We start from the raw sequence: 14897 nt of genomic DNA, 5'->3' as shown, positions 1-14897 counted from the left end.
CTTTTCAAGAGTCGCGCGCGCGCTCTTCCGACAGTCGCAACAAGCAAATGCCTTTTCTGAGATATACAACGAGACGAATGTCAAGGAGTCGTCTTGATAGAAAAGGACGAAAGCGTTATTTGAAGTGGCCTACAACGGGTTGGCAGTGGGTGGCGACCAGTAAGAGAACTTGTCGCGGTTGGTTCAGTGTTGCGACTCAATGTTAAACCTCGAGGCTTTCCTCTAGTGCATGCTCCTTACTTCAGCAGCCTTAACACCTACCGTACCGCCTAACCCACACAAGGTTGAGGCTCAAACTTAGCGCACCCACACCCCTGTCCCCCTGTGCTGTTCACTAAACATAGTTCCCCTGTAACCCCTGCTCCTGCGTCCCTTGTCTTCCCCAGGTTTGTGGTGGTGGTGGTTTAAGCTCCACGTTACACTCCAGAGATCCAAGCAATATCTAACAATCATCATCCTCACAGCGACGCGGCTCCCAAGCGCAGATGGACGGTCCATAGCCCACGATGCGGCATCAATTGACCCTCCTGCTTTCTGTGCTCTGTTCCCTTGTGATACCCATATCCTCCGCGTCCGACTACCATGAACAGCTGGTCCTGAAGCCGCTGCCCCTGTCCGCCCTGCTCGCCAGCTTCAACTTCCGGTCCAACACCACTGTTTCCGAGTTCGAGGCGCATAACTTTCGGTTCTTCCCGCGGTCTCTTGGACAGATCTTGGAATATTCAGGCACGAAGGAACTGCATCTGCGGTTCAGTCTCGGAAGATGGGACGCTGAGAGCTGGGGCGTGCGGCCATGGGGCGGTACGAGGGAAGGGGGCACTGGGGTCGAGCTGTGGGCGTGGCTGGAAGCAGATACTGAAGAGGAGTATGTCCCAGCTCGCCTTCTCATGAGATAGGTGAAGACGTATTGGGCTGACATTTCACTGTTCAAAACAGGGCCGATCGCAAGTGGCTGACACTCACGAACGCGCTGTCTGGCCTCTTCTGCGCCTCCTTGAATTTTATAGACGGAACGCGAACGACACGGCCAGTCATGTCCTTCCAGCCTGAGGGCGACCACGCAGATGTGACAACCCCGAACCTACATCTACTACATGGAACACTGCCGAGAGAGGTGGTCTGCACCGAGAACCTGACTCCTTTCCTCAAGCTGTTGCCGTGCAAGGGAAAGGCCGGCATCGCAAGTCTGCTTGACGGACATAAGCTGTTTGACTCATCATGGCAGAGCATGGCTATCGATGTCAAGCCAGTGTGCCCCGAGGAAGGCGATTGTGTGCTAGAGATTGAGCAGTCCATTGATATGGTGCTTGACATTGAACGTTCGAGACGGCCAAGGGGTATGTGCAGTAACCTAGTGTTTGTTGGACACTTGAAAAGTCCAGTTTGCTGACACTCAACATAGACAACCCGATCCCCCGCCCGCCTCCAGGTCATGAACTGAAATGCAACACGTCCAAATCATATCACTCCGACGACACGTGCTTTCCCGTAGAGTATAGCGTAGGTCAAGAGTGGTCTATATCCAACATCTTTGGGAAGAGTATTCAGGGGAGCTGTCCCCTGGCTGATGCAGAGGTGCCGCCGGTCTGTCTTGAGCTCCCAGACAGCCGCCCTGTGTGGGTGTCGGAAGGTGTTCAAGAGATCAGAGTTGGCGATGGTCGGTCACGGTGCTACAAGGGCAGTCCTGAGACCATGATCGAGCTATATCTCCCACAGGTGGAGGGGGAAGGAGAGGCAGCCCGCACTGGCGCAGATCAGTTCCTGCAGCCTGATGTTCCGCCGCTGTATGCCGAGCGTAGCTTGACAGGCCACGGCCAAGAGCGCGGCGGTGTCCAGACCATCCTCACGAACCCTAGCGACACAGAGAGCGTCGAGTTCGTCTACATGGAGTCGCTGCCCTGGTTCATGCGCATTTACCTGCACACTCTCGAGGCCCGTGTGACCGACACACCCAGTGGCAAGCACGAGAACGTCATTCAGGATATCTACTACCGCCCCGCCCTAGACCGGACGCGAGGCACGCAGCTTGAGGTCAAGCTCCGCATCCCGCCCAAGTCCACCGTCTTCCTCACCTACGACTTCGAGAAGTCCATCCTGCGGTACACCGAGTATCCGCCAGATGCCAATAGGGGCTTCGACGTCCCTGGCGCAGTCATCACGATCCTCAGCGGCGCGTCGACGACGTCCAACCTTCGCACTACGGCGCTGCTCCTCAACCTGCCCACTCCGGACTTCAGCATGCCGTACAACGTCATCATATTTACGTCCACGGCCATTGCGCTGGCGTTTGGTGGCATGTTCAACTTGCTAGTCAGGCGCTTCGTGGCTGCTGATGAGGGCCCAGAGATGACCCTTACCAGGCTAAGAAATAGACTCAAGGAGAGGTTTGCAAAAGGCAAAGGGAAACAAGTAATTAGGAAGGGTGGTTCTCTTTAATTATGGAGACACAGGGCGGGTGCAATGGAGTTATTTCTCATCTGGACCTTGATATTCAAATTCGCGTGGTCTCATCCCATCCAGCCATATGTTCATCTCTCCAATGCTCAAGATCGACTTTGCTATAAACTCTATTCGATGTTTGCGGTCTCAGTATGCATTCCTGCAACAATCAAAAGCCGCTTCTCACCTGCGCAACCGTCTTCTCGCACCTCAAGTAGTGCCTATATCATGGCACTGCTCATTTGAAATACTCCTTACAAGGTTGAATCACTTTGGTGAAAATGCTCGCTGCACATCATTCTAAAAGACCAACACAGCTTTTGCGGCACCAAAATTGAATGTGACTGTTGAGACTATATATCCAGACTATATCAGGTACCATCTACTCCATCTATTGCGTGTCGATATAATTCCTGCGCCATCTTTATAGAGGGTATTTCTACTATCCTCCAAACCAGATCCGCTATGCAGATCACAAGCGCCGTCACCGTGGTAGATGCCACGAACAGAGCCGGGACTGCAGCGGTCGAGGTGGTCTGCTCGCCATTCAAGAGCCAGCCGGTAAGATACCATCCCCACGACTGCAGCACAGGCTCATGGATCAGATACAGAGCCAGCGAGATGTGGCCCAGATACTGGACAGGGTCAGCGCGGAGCAGGCTCCTGACCAGCCTCAGTCTTCCCAAGGACCAGACCAGCAGTACCGCGCCGATGCTGTGCCACAATTCTTTGGAGATGCCCGTCGCAGCGAGGAGCTGGAACCCGGGTATGTCTTGTGCCTCATCATAGGAGGGAAAGGAGAGGAGCCAAAGACTCCCCAGCCACGCCACATACACCGGCAAAGAGCGCGGCCGGTCAACATCACAGGCTGCCGCGTGCGCCAGCAACCCATCCACACCCTCGCCCCTCTTCCCATCCCCATCATCCTCAAAGTCATGCAGCCTCCCGGCCTCCTGATGAAGCGCAAGCATGTGCCCGGCCAGGAACAGCACAATGTCTCCCCTCTCCCACACGGCGCAGTACACAATGACGCCGACGACCAGCGCGGCGCGCTTGAGGGCCGACTCCATGCGCAGGGTGACAGCCATGATAGCCGCCAGCACCAGCGAGCACCGGAACTCGTACGCGACCACCCACAGGTGCTGCCCGTACAGGCTCACGGGCTTCATCCACATGGGCCGCCAGTCGAAGGGGCTGAGGACCTCGCGCGAGACGAAGCCGACCCAGTGGCGGAGGGCAGTCCACAGGCCGCCTGGGTGGTCGGGCGGGAGGAGGGGCTGCGCAAAGGCAGGGAACACGGCGCTGGGGTCGAGGGCGCGGTCTGGGCCGTACCAGTGCAGACAGACGAGGGCGAGGGTGGCGAGGGAGGTGAGGACGGTGGGGAGGAGGAGGTGGAGGGTGCGCTTGACTAAGGTGGCGGTGAAGTAGCGGAGGAGGTCGTCGTGGGCCCGCCTGCGCGCGAGGCGGACGGCCGGCGCGGTGAGGAGGTAGCCGGAGGTGACGAAGAGGATGGAGATCATGGCTGGTCCGCTGTGGAAGAGACGGAGGAGGGGGAGGGAGAGGGGTGGGTAGGAAAGGACTTGGTTCCTGGCCACGGCTTCGCTGCCCTCACCGTCATCGTCGCTGTCGATGGGCCTGATGATGGAGGCGGAGGGTGCGAAGGGGTGCAGAGGAAGGCAGAAGGCGGATGTATAGATCAGAAAGATAGCCAGTCCTCGCAGGCCATGCAGATAGGCTAAAGGGTCCCGAGAGTCATCGTGATGTTGCGCGGCAGCTGCTACAGCAGCAGTGCCTGGCGACGAGCGGGCTCGGTAGAAACTGGGCGTGAGTACGTGGATGAGGTTGAAGATGAGCGAGTGTGCAGTGCGCATGGTAAAGGATGTGGTGAATCAGCGTCGCATTACTATCGTTCACCGAGGGCTTGAAGTCCCTCATAATGTTGCAAATGGCATCTCAAAAAAAGTTAATGAAAAGAGAAAATGGAACAATTAATATGAGGATGATGGTGATGGTGATGATGATGATGATAATAATAATACTCTAGGAAATAAGCTTATTCTGTCATCCGAATCCATCAAAAAGGACACAAGGTTCCTTGACGGCTGATGCAACAGCAGCAATCCAAGTAAATGGTAAGTACTCTAAGTACATCTCCATAAAGAGGGTGACGGGAGAGGGGGTAGAAGAGAAGTGATAGCCAGTGTCCTTTCTTACCTTCTTATCTTGGTTTGCTCCTCGCTTGCGGATAATTTAAGTAGGTAAGCCTTACCTGCTTATGGATAAGTTGCCCATGAGTGAGTGGCCTCTTCCGAAGGATACAGATAGTGCTGACTTGCAACAAGCGAGACGTGCTAATTTTACTGTGCAAAGGCGGGAATGTGGCGCGCTAGACAAGCAACTTGGGTAGCATCGTCGTCGCTTGTCTGCTCCCATCCGAGCCACTTGGCCGAGAGGCTAGAGTGCATCTGTAAGGCGGATGGGGGGGGGGAGGAGAATGGGAAACCCCTGCCGACCCTTTGCAGCACGGCAAGTCTAGATCCAAGCCGGGCAGTATAGTACATTGATCAGTTGCTCGATTTGGGGGCCTCTTGTCTGCGTCTCGGGTCATGTTTCTTGGTTGGATAATTATCGTCGAATTCATCATAGTCTCAACCTTGTGTAAGCAGAATACTCCAGTTGGACAGTTAAGACACAAGTATGCCGGCCAATGGTGGGCGTGGATTTAACGCATTGTTTCTACAGGAATTTTTGGTTTGACAATATCTATGCCTACGGATTGGTTAGAATTTGATGCTTCTCTTCCGTCAATTATACGAGCACTAAGAGGATGGCCACTCCCAGTGCAAGCTGCAAATGATGTAGTCTATATAGACAGATAGACAGGACTCGCACAACAATTCACCGTATTGGAATGTTTATAAGTACAAAAGTAGTATCTATTATTCATTGTAAGTTTTCGCTTCGAAAGAATAATAGCCATGAATAAAGTAAAGACAAAGACCTGATAAGTACCCCGGCCGGTGGGTCTTAATTGACTTAATTACAAGAGTCGGTCGTGTTGTAGGATTGAGCAAAGGACAATTCGTCTCAAGATCCCTTTCAAAAACAAAAAAAAATAAAATATTTCTCTCCTATGGTAGTGCATACCTTAACTAGAAATTATCTTAATTTCCACCTGATAGACTCTCAGGTGTGATCTCGAATCCCTGTCATAGAGCGCAATGCATAAGATAGTTAAACAACGAGGAGTATTCACGTTGGCTCCTTTCCCTTACCTCCAAGGATATAGAATCATATGAGCCCGTCGAGGTCCAGACAGTCTTAAAAGCCCAAACAATGCAAGTGGTCATTTACAATAAGAGAGCGTGAGTCTGATTGGATAGGAACAAACAATTCGCTTCGCTTGTGGAGTCAATGCGTTGAACCAAACGACGGCCTGAGCGCGTAGCTAATTACTTAATTCTTACTACAAGACTTAACTAAGTTATTTCTGAGGGCACGTCCTTCAAGTCTATAGTGACTTTGTAAGAGGGACATATGCACCGTGGACCGAACTACCACGAGTCCCTCCCCCCCCCCCCCCCGAAAACAAAGTCAAATCAAAATCTGATTACCAAACCATTCACCAGGATACAATCAACGGATATTCGGCTCTGCAGAGTTCCCAGTCGATAGATTAAAATCGATACATAGCATGAAACTTTGGGAATTGATAACAAAACATGTGGAGAATTTTCAATTGATCAACAACTCCTATTTGCTGGCGTACCTCCGAATGCTACCATCAAATTTCGCTTATCCATGGAAAGAAAAACAGCCCAATGTGTGTAAATATATATGTCGAACTTGCTATTTCAATTGCTCTTTACAATGAAGTAGACTCTTGATACTTATACGGTCCTCAATTGTAAGTGCCTGTGAACCCAGCCCGCGTGTATCTCTCGTCATGCACACACTCTCTTGCACTTATGTTTTGGTGGCGTTGGGGGCCAGTAGACTTGTCTATGCTGCGCCACCCAACCTGCAGAAGCGCAATGCTCACGAGACAAGGTCAGCGTGTCGTACGACCGAGGTAATCGTGCTCGGCGCTGGTGTTGCTGGTATCACAGCAGCCCAGGCTCTGTCCAATGCCTCCATCTCGGACTTCATCATCGTGGATCGGAACGACTACATCGGCGGACGAATGTACCACACGACCTTTGGTGACAAGGGAGACGGCACACCCTATGTCGTCGAGCTCGGGGCCAACTGGATCCAGGGCCTGGGCGCTGAGGACCCCGGCGCCCCCGAGAATCCGGTCTGGACCTTCTCCAAGAAGTGGAACGTGACCAATACTTACTCGGACTACGACTCGATCCTGACGTACGACGAAACGGGCGCAAACGATTATACGCATGTCCTGGACGAGTACGACGACGCTTCAGATGTCGCCGTAGCGGACGCCGGTTACCTGTTGACGGAGAACCTGCAGGACCCCTCTGCTCGCACTGGCTTCAGCCTGGTGGGATGGAAGCCGAAGCAGGATATGAAGAAGGTGGCCGTGGAGTGGTGGAACTGGGACTGGGACGCCGGCTACTCGCTCGACCAGAGCAGCTTTGTGTTTGGCGTCACAGGCGACAACCTGACTTTTAACCAATTCGGCGACAACGACAACTTTGTGTACGACCAGCAGGGGTTCAACAAGTGGCTCGTGGGCGAGGCCTCGACCTTCTTGAACCTCCAGGCCAACGACTCCCGCCTGCTCCTGCACACGAATGTGTCCAGCATCGAGTACTCCGACGAGGGCGTGACGGCCTACTTCTCCAGCGGCGAGTGTGTCTCGGCCTCGTATGCAGTCTGCACATTCTCCCTTGGCGTCTTGCAGAACGATGTCGTCGAGTTTGAGCCGCAGCTGCCACGGTGGAAGCAAGAGGCCATCGAGCAGTTCCAGATGGGCACGTACACCAAGGTCTTTTACCAGTTCAACGAGACGTTCTGGCCCGAGGACACGCAGTATTTCCTGTACGCCGACCCGACACGAAGAGGGTACTACCCCATGTGGCAGTCTCTGTCGACACCTGGCTTCCTGCCCGGGAGCAATATCATCTTCGGGACCGTTGTCGACGAGGAGTCCCACAGGATCGAGAAGCAGAGCGACGAGCAGACCAAGGCGGAAGGGCTCGAGGTCCTGCGCGCCATGTTCCCCGACGCTGACATTCCGGAGCCCATCGCCTTCATGTATCCGCGCTGGACGACCGAGTCGTGGACGCACGGGAGCTACAGCAACTGGCCCATCGGCATGACGCTCGAGAAGCACCAGAACCTGAGGGCGAATGTCGGGGCCTTGTGGTTTGCTGGCGAGCACACGTCAGCTGAGTACTACGGGTTTCTGCACGGGTCTTGGTTCGAGGGCCGAGAAGCTGGTGAGCGCATCGCGGCGCTGGTCAAGGGCAACGGCACGTCGATGGCGTCGTATGAAGTCTTGCATGGAACGACGCCGCTGTCTGAATACGATGCTGTGAATGGGTGGCCTGTGAGTAGTTTTGTGGATTATGATGAGTAGAGCAAGGGGGGATGACTTACCTTATGTCTTCATTCGTTGAAATGAAGACTGCTAAGATTATAAAGCGCGATGGGACTCGATGTATATAGGTATAGATATAGTAAAGGGGTTCTGGGGCAACGGCTCTTCCCCTCCAACTAGACACCCACCGAGGAAAATCGAAAGACCTTCCTAATAAGTAATGATTATAATCAAGTTGGAACGATAACCAGATCTTGAGATTTCATTTCTCTCTTCCCCTCTCTACCCGTCGTTCTGTTCCTCCCACACCTTTGTATATACCTAAAGTAACCACCATTCTTACGAATCGCATTCAACGATAAATGAAGGGTGACGTAGAAATGTCTCGCATTCGCATCCATTTCGAGGCATCATCGGCTATTTTATATATTAAACAGGGGAACTTGGCCCCTTATGTGTGGGTGGGTGGCTTTATACAATGGAGGAATGGATAATGTACAAATGAATAAGTACCTTCGCTCCCTTCATACAATAAGGGCTGGCGACAACTCTTTAAGATGTGTACGGGGTGATCCATTGACGGAAAAACTCATGTGGATCTTTGCTACGCGCGAAGTGGCGGTCGCTACGTCTGGGATACTGCAGTTTTGTTTATGCAAGGCGCCGGTGCCATCCGAGGTTTCTATGTGCAAGCGAGAAAACAACCGCCCGTTTTAATAAAACATGAAACTTTTAAGGAATCGGCCGTCCATCAGGCGTGGTAATGAGGCTCTTGATGCCTGCAGGATGTTTTGCTCTAGACTCAATCGGGTTTTTGAAGGTCCCTTGGCTTGGACTATCCAATCTAGACGCTGAAGCCCGAGAAAATGTGGATCGCTGCCCCTCCTCGAAGGGGGCCAACCCCGAGATGTTTTTGTTCCTGGGTGAGGCTATCGTCACTAACCAACATGCACACCCTTGAACATGTTCGTTTCAAATCCACCTTCGCTCCACCTCTTGGCCCTGCAGTGCCATCCGAAATTTGAATGTTCGGCACGCGCGCCGAGGATGGATGGCCATCGAAGATTGTTCTCAGGGGACGACTGTCCCTACAAAAGTCATCGCCAAGCTCGTCAAAAAGATCAGGAGAGGACTCTCTTCTTCTTCTTCTCTTCTTCTTTAACCTTCACAGGCACTTTCGTTCTCTACCATTGCTTTCTAGGCATTTGTGTCGCTTGCGCCACGTCCTTCTCTTCGCATCAACTGTGTTGATACGTCGTTCATTCTTTTTTGCCCTGGTGGACCGACACTTTTGTCACTCTTTTACACACAGATCTTCTCATCCTTGAACAGTAACATCTGAACAACTTTAACTCAGATTTACCTCCTCTTTCTCTCTCTACCAAGGAAACAGTCTTGTCATCATCAACATCATGCATTCTTCTACCAGCTTCCTGGCCGCCGCGGCCTTCCTCCCTGCGGCCTTTGCCCACTACAACTTCGAGGCCCTGATCGTCAATGGTAACATTACGAGCCCGTACGAGTATGTTCGTCAGACGAACAACTCAAACAGCCCCATCACCGATATCACTTCCACCAACATGATTTGCAACTCTGGTGGTCTGTGTAAGTAACAAGTCTCGGCTGTTCTGTGATTGGGTGGGCCAGGCATGACTAGCTTGAACTTTCTCGTTACTAACAAGGTAAATAAAAAGTGGCTTCGACGATGGCTCAGACCTCGACTTACACGGTGGCCCCTGGTGACAACGTTGGCTTCACTGTCGATGTGTCCATCTCTCACCCTGGCCCTCTGTCCGTGTGGATGAGCAAGGCTCCTTCTGGCACCACTGCCGACCAGTACGACGGCTCTGGCGACTGGTTCAAGGTGAGTTCTCCCTACTCTTGCCCGGTTCTCTCCCTAGGGCTACAATGAATCGCAATACAGTATCTCTAACATTGGCATGTGCGCGTGCTCCAGATCTATGAGCTCACGACCTATGAGATCACCTCTGCCGGTCTCCAGTGGGCCACCTACATCCCCGGCACCAGCGGTATCCAGAACTTCACTGTTGACCTGCCCACGGAGCTCGCGGCTGGCGACTACCTCCTCCGCGCCGAGCACATTGCCCTGCACGCCGCCGAGGAGTTTGAGGGTGCCCAGTACTACATTGGCTGCGCGCAGCTGACCGTCACCGGCTCTGGTTCCGGCACCCCCAGCCCTCTGACCACGATCCCGGGTCAGTACACTGGCTACGAGCCTGGTATCGAGATTGACATCTACTACCCCATCCCCACCAACTACACCGCCCCTGGTATCTCGACCTGGCCCGAGGCTTGCGTTTCCCACTGGCCCAACCTGGTTGACCAGACCTACTATGGAATGTGCTTTAACAGTGAGTTTTTTTCTTTACCTTCTCTCTCTCTCCCTCTCTCTTTCATTTGAAGACCTGTCTCGTTACACAAACACTGCCCCAATAACCACCCCATGCTAACATATTGTTCTTTTCTTTTTCAAGGCACTTCCGCTGAGAACGTGACCGTCTCGTCTGATGGCTCTGGATCTGTGGCTTCTTCCTCGTCCGACACCACCACTACTGCTGCTGCCGCTTCCAGCGCTGCTGCTACCACTGCCGCCGCCGCCGCCGCCGCTTCTTCTTCTTCGTCCAGCGCTGCTGCTGTTGTTGCCTCCTCGTCCTCCGCCGCTGCTGCCGTCACCAGCTCTTCTTCGGCTGCTGTGGCCACCAGCTCCAGCGCCGCTGCTACCTCGACTGCCGCCGCCGTGGCTGCCGAGAGCTCTGCCACCTCTGCTGCTGCCCCGGCCGCGACGTCCTCTTCGGCCAAGACCTGCTCCAAGAGGAAGAAGAGAAGCAGCCAGAACAAGGCTTAGATTGCTTGATTGCTCCAGCAAAGAGGGGCCTTGGGTTGGGAATTGGGTTGATGTGGTAGTTGTTTGGATGTTGCTACTTTGTTGAATGTCTGTGGAGAGAAAGGTTTGGTTACTTTAGACTTTTGATGTACATAGTTGGAAGTTGTTGTTGTCAAAATGATCATGATCTGTCAAGAGAGGTTTCCTGTGTAGCATTTGCCGTGCCTGCCTATTGATTCTTTGTAAAGTAAGTGAGAAAAGAGATGTGCTGCTCAAGAAGTTAAAGCAGTCTATGCTGCGACTATGGACAACGAGATTGTCTCGACTTATCGTAAGTACCATTTCAATTCGCCTGCCAACGCAACCTCATCACAACACTCATTTCACAAGATCTCAGGTTTGGCTCTTCACTCAATCATACACTGTCTTCTACCAACATGAATCTCCATCATGTTACATCTGGCACCCAACAACCATAACCCCATCGCAGCCATAATTCATTTGATTCCATACATTATATACACACTCATTCCCCTCCTCTCAAAAGAACGCCGGCTGTGCTGTCGCAACCATAGGCGACTGTCCATCCACCTTCTTCTGCCCCAACTCATAATGATGGTTACCCACCAACACCTCCTTCGCGTCCACCGGCCGTCGCGCCGTCAACACGCCCCCAGCAGACAACGCCTCATCCACATACTGCGTAGCCCAGTCCATATCCCCCTCATCACTGTCCCCATGCCCATACGGTGAGAGCGCCACGGGAGCCACGGCCCCAGGCACCGGCGTCAGGAACGCCGAGAGCTTCTCCGCATAGGTCGGGCACTGGCAGGGCTCAGCGCCGCAGTCGTCACACTGCAGGGCGAGCCCAGAGTCGCGCTGGCCTGCTGGCGTGGCGGAGGAGGAGGAGGAGGAGGAGGAGGAGGAGGAGCAGGGGGAGACGGAGTTGGGGTTGAGCTTGACGCCCTGGACCCAGTCGCGGAAGGGGAGGCGGGGGCTCTCGACGCTGAGGGAGCTGGAGCGGGTGACGGAGCGGGTGCGGAGGTGCTGGTTGTGCTGCTGCTGCTGCTGCTGCTGCTGCTGCTGCTGCTGCTGCGAGGAGGACGAGGAAGAGAAGGAGGAGGAGCGGGAGTAGACGGAAGAAGAAGTAGGGCTGATGCTGGTGGTCCTCCTTGACAAGGTTGGGCGGTGCTGTGACCCACGAGGCCTCGTTGTGGATTGGTGAGAAGAAGGGTGGTAGGGGTACGATGACCGCTGGCTGGTGGTGTTGTTGGTGGCCATGTTGGGTTGGTTTCCTATGCTGACCGAGAAGCGAGACAGTCTGAACTTGCTCCTGTCCTGGGGAGGTCGTCTGTCTCCTCCCACAGCGACACTGTTGCGGCATCTCCGATTGACCTTGGCCCTGTGCTGCTCAAAGACGAGCTGGATCTGGCCGGCGAGGACACTGTAGACAAGGGAATCTCCGGCCTGGTCGGGGAGGACTCGCCTCAGGCACTCGCACAGATCATCTTTGAGCTCAGCTGCACTGTCGTCGAATTCCTCCTCTGCCTCGAAGATCTCCACGACGGGTAGGATTTCTGGTACATGATTGCGGTTAGCTTATCATTACTGCACGAACTGAAAGCCAGAAAGGCATGGAAAAAAAAAAGGGGGGGGGGGGGGAAGAACGAGAGAAATGAATCAAAGAAGAATAACGAACCTGGATCAAGAACAGCAGCATCCTGTGGGAAAAGAAGACGCCACATCTCTACCCAGGTGTGAATTCTGCTGCCCGAAAGAGCCCTGTCCATATCGTCGGTGATCCCAACCTCGGCGAAGTTGTCTGGTCCCATCGGCCGTGGTTCACACATGTCCTCGAGAGGCACCATGAGGTGGTCGCTCAGCCCATTCTGGCTAGGAAAGGCCTGCTGGCAGCGTGGACACCGATATGTTGCCCTCTGGTTACGGTGTTCAGTTCTCAGGTGGCGCCTAGGTTTTCATGTTAGTCCCTATCAAATACACCACTTATTTGTATACCATCTTCATGGTTGGAAGCGAGAGCACATACCTGAGTTCCGCGATATCGGGAAACGAGCGTCGAGCACAGCTCTCGTGATCACGAACATTAAAGACAACAGGATTCCTCCTCCTGAATGGACATGGGTAGCCTTGTGCGGTGTTGAAATTGCCACCACCACCACCACCACCACCAACTTTGGTCTTCCTCTCAGAACGGTTCTCGACTGGTCCTCGGCTCCTGCTCCTGCGCTCATCGACTTCATCCTGCCTGTCGTACAGGAAAGGGTCGTCCTCATCCTCCATCGTCGTCGGGCCGCCGCTGCTCTCCGGGATACTGGGAATGATCGACCGAAACCTCGGTCCAGAGCTTCTAGACGAGGCTCTTGAAGATGACGACGACGACGAGGTCGTTGTTGCCTTGGACGTTGACCTCGAGTGATTAATCCACGATCGCGGGTTGCTGGGCAGACCCCAGCGTGGTGGTGGTGGCTGTTGCTGGTCGCCCATGGTTGTGTTATTAGTATTATTATCATTATCATTATCATTATTATTCGACGACAACATGTCCTGGATACGTCGTGGAGGAGCAGCAGCAGCAGCAGCAGCAGAAGAAGTATCTGAAATTCTTTCAGCTGCCGTCTCGTCTGTCCGCCTGTTCCCGTACCGCTCGTGCAGGACCGAGGAGGCAATCTGCTTGGTCAAGGCCGCACTGGGATTGGCGTCGACGCTTTTGCTGGATACATGCTCTATCAAGGCCTTTTGGCTTCTCTTCCTGCCTGGCGGTGGAGACATGAGGCTAATCATGGCGTCAGTGAATGTAAATAATAAATTAAAAATAGAGAAAGAGAAAGTAATCAAGAACGATAGAGAAAGTGATGCAAAGGATAAGGGATAAGGACAGGGGTTTCATGTGGCTTACTCGACAGTTTTGTTTCGAATATGACCCAAGTTGAAAGGGGCAATGGAAGGTTTGCTGTTGGACTCCTGACCAGGCAATTGGTGGTCTCTGAGAGGCAGATCAAAGCTCTGGCGCCGCGGGCTCGGCGAATACACAAACCTAGACCGGTTCGACCTTGCGTTGCCGACAATGATCCCAGAATCATCCAGGTCTTTTGGTGGTGGTGCAGGTGGTGGTGGCCCCTGGGAATTTTTGGTGGGGACCTGGGGACGACGGCGGCTATGCGGTAGTATATGAACAGAGTCCGAACTTGGGTCGTAGAGGGCTGTGTCGAAACCGGCAGAGCGTGATGAGGAGATGTTTGTTGTTGTTGTTGTTGTTGTTTCTGTGTCTGGGACGCCGAGTGGATAGGAAGACAGAGTCGCGGCGGATAAAGACATGAGCTCTGAATTATTCAGCGGGACGACGACGGACATTTGCTGCTTGAGCTTGTTTGGTCTCCTCCTGCCGCTGGGCTGCGACCCACCGCCTGGGCGCGTCGCTGCCATCGGTGTTGCACCATCACCTGTGCCTGGCGCTGGTGGTGGTGGTCTTGCATAGGGTGATGGGTGATGATTGTATGGCTGGCTGGGTGGGGGATCCATCATTTCCCAGCGGTTCGTAGCCGCCCAATACAACGACGGGAACGTGCAGTAGTAGTGGTGGTAATAAGAATAATAATAGTCGCAAAATGATAAGGCTAATTAGGGTTTCTGGGGTACAGAAGTAGTATGCAGTGAAATGAATGCAGTAGATGATGGTTGGTTTTACACTGTAAGTATAACTCTGCCTGCTTAGAGCCTATGCAAGAAGACAAAAAGAGAAGACAAGAACTAAAAAAAGAAGGGAAGCAAAAGAGACCACCAGTTCAGAAAAGAAAAGAGATGGGAGTGGGAGTAGACAAGGGTAGTGAAAACAAACTCAAGAAACATTCTCTTAATGATCGTCATCATAGAAAACCAAACATCTTCCACAGCCTTTCAAAAACAGAATATAAGCCTCCTCTGGTGGCCAAGAAACAAAACAATTGCCCCTCCCCTGGGCCCTGACCTTGTCATCATCATCAATCACTGGGGGGGAAGGGGGGCGCGGTACAGCTGGCGTTTAAAAAAAAAAAAAAAAAAAAAAGCACAAAAGTAAAACCAGCCGTCCAATAGGACTGCGCCGAGACGCCC

The 14897-nt window shown here is 53.2% G+C and overlaps 5 protein-coding genes across 5 annotated transcripts; 3 read left to right on the top strand and 2 right to left on the bottom strand.

Annotated features, from left to right (window-relative positions):
* The first annotated feature begins 435 nt into the window (after nt 1-435).
* On the top strand, nt 436-2629 carry M406DRAFT_281649 (Gpi16 subunit, GPI transamidase component). Its single transcript, XM_040918448.1, has 3 exons — nt 436-865; nt 937-1337; nt 1403-2629. The coding sequence occupies exons 1-3, from the start codon at nt 507-509 to the stop codon at nt 2434-2436; spliced, it is 1794 nt and encodes a 597-aa protein (XP_040772567.1). The 5' UTR covers nt 436-506; the 3' UTR covers nt 2437-2629.
* A 201-nt stretch (nt 2630-2830) lies between these two features.
* Nucleotides 2831-4585, bottom strand: M406DRAFT_353173 (uncharacterized protein; the record flags this gene model as incomplete). Its single annotated transcript, XM_040922746.1, has 2 exons — nt 2947-4585; nt 2831-2852 (listed from the first exon to the last, which is right to left on the bottom strand). Exons 1-2 carry the CDS (start codon nt 4308-4310, stop codon nt 2831-2833), a joined length of 1386 nt encoding a protein of 461 aa, XP_040772566.1. The 5' UTR covers nt 4311-4585.
* A 1190-nt stretch (nt 4586-5775) lies between these two features.
* On the top strand, nt 5776-7981 carry M406DRAFT_342354 (amine oxidase; the record flags this gene model as incomplete). Its single annotated transcript, XM_040921764.1, has 2 exons — nt 5776-5804; nt 6490-7981. 2 exons carry the CDS (start codon nt 5776-5778, stop codon nt 7979-7981), a joined length of 1521 nt encoding a protein of 506 aa, XP_040772565.1.
* A 1373-nt stretch (nt 7982-9354) lies between these two features.
* Nucleotides 9355-10364, top strand: M406DRAFT_265688 (family 61 glycoside hydrolase; the record flags this gene model as incomplete). The annotated part of the gene is made up of 3 exons (XM_040917754.1): nt 9355-9547; nt 9637-9806; nt 9900-10364. 3 exons carry the CDS (start codon nt 9355-9357, stop codon nt 10362-10364), a joined length of 828 nt encoding a protein of 275 aa, XP_040772564.1.
* A 963-nt stretch (nt 10365-11327) lies between these two features.
* M406DRAFT_74535 (uncharacterized protein) lies at nt 11328-14327 on the bottom strand (the record flags this gene model as incomplete). Its single annotated transcript, XM_040925743.1, has 4 exons — nt 11328-12364; nt 12487-12755; nt 12835-13581; nt 13705-14327. 4 exons carry the CDS (start codon nt 14325-14327, stop codon nt 11328-11330), a joined length of 2676 nt encoding a protein of 891 aa, XP_040772563.1.
* Nucleotides 14328-14897: the final 570 nt, after the last annotated feature.

The sequence above is a fragment of the Cryphonectria parasitica genome (assembly GCF_011745365.1).
Source record: "Cryphonectria parasitica EP155 unplaced genomic scaffold M406scaffold_8, whole genome shotgun sequence".
Classification (NCBI taxonomy): domain Eukaryota; kingdom Fungi; phylum Ascomycota; class Sordariomycetes; order Diaporthales; family Cryphonectriaceae; genus Cryphonectria; species Cryphonectria parasitica.
This window is presented reverse-complemented; position numbering and strand designations above follow the sequence as displayed.

Coding starts and splice junctions, on each gene's coding strand:
- M406DRAFT_281649 (XM_040918448.1), top strand. CDS start 507: ATGCGGCATCAATTGACCCTCCTGCTTTCTGTGCTCTGTTCCCTTGTG. Junction 866..936: donor GAAGCAGATACTGAAGAGGA/GTATGTCCCAGC, acceptor TGTTCAAAACAG/GGCCGATCGCAAGTGGCTGA. Junction 1,338..1,402: donor ACGTTCGAGACGGCCAAGGG/GTATGTGCAGTA, acceptor CACTCAACATAG/ACAACCCGATCCCCCGCCCG.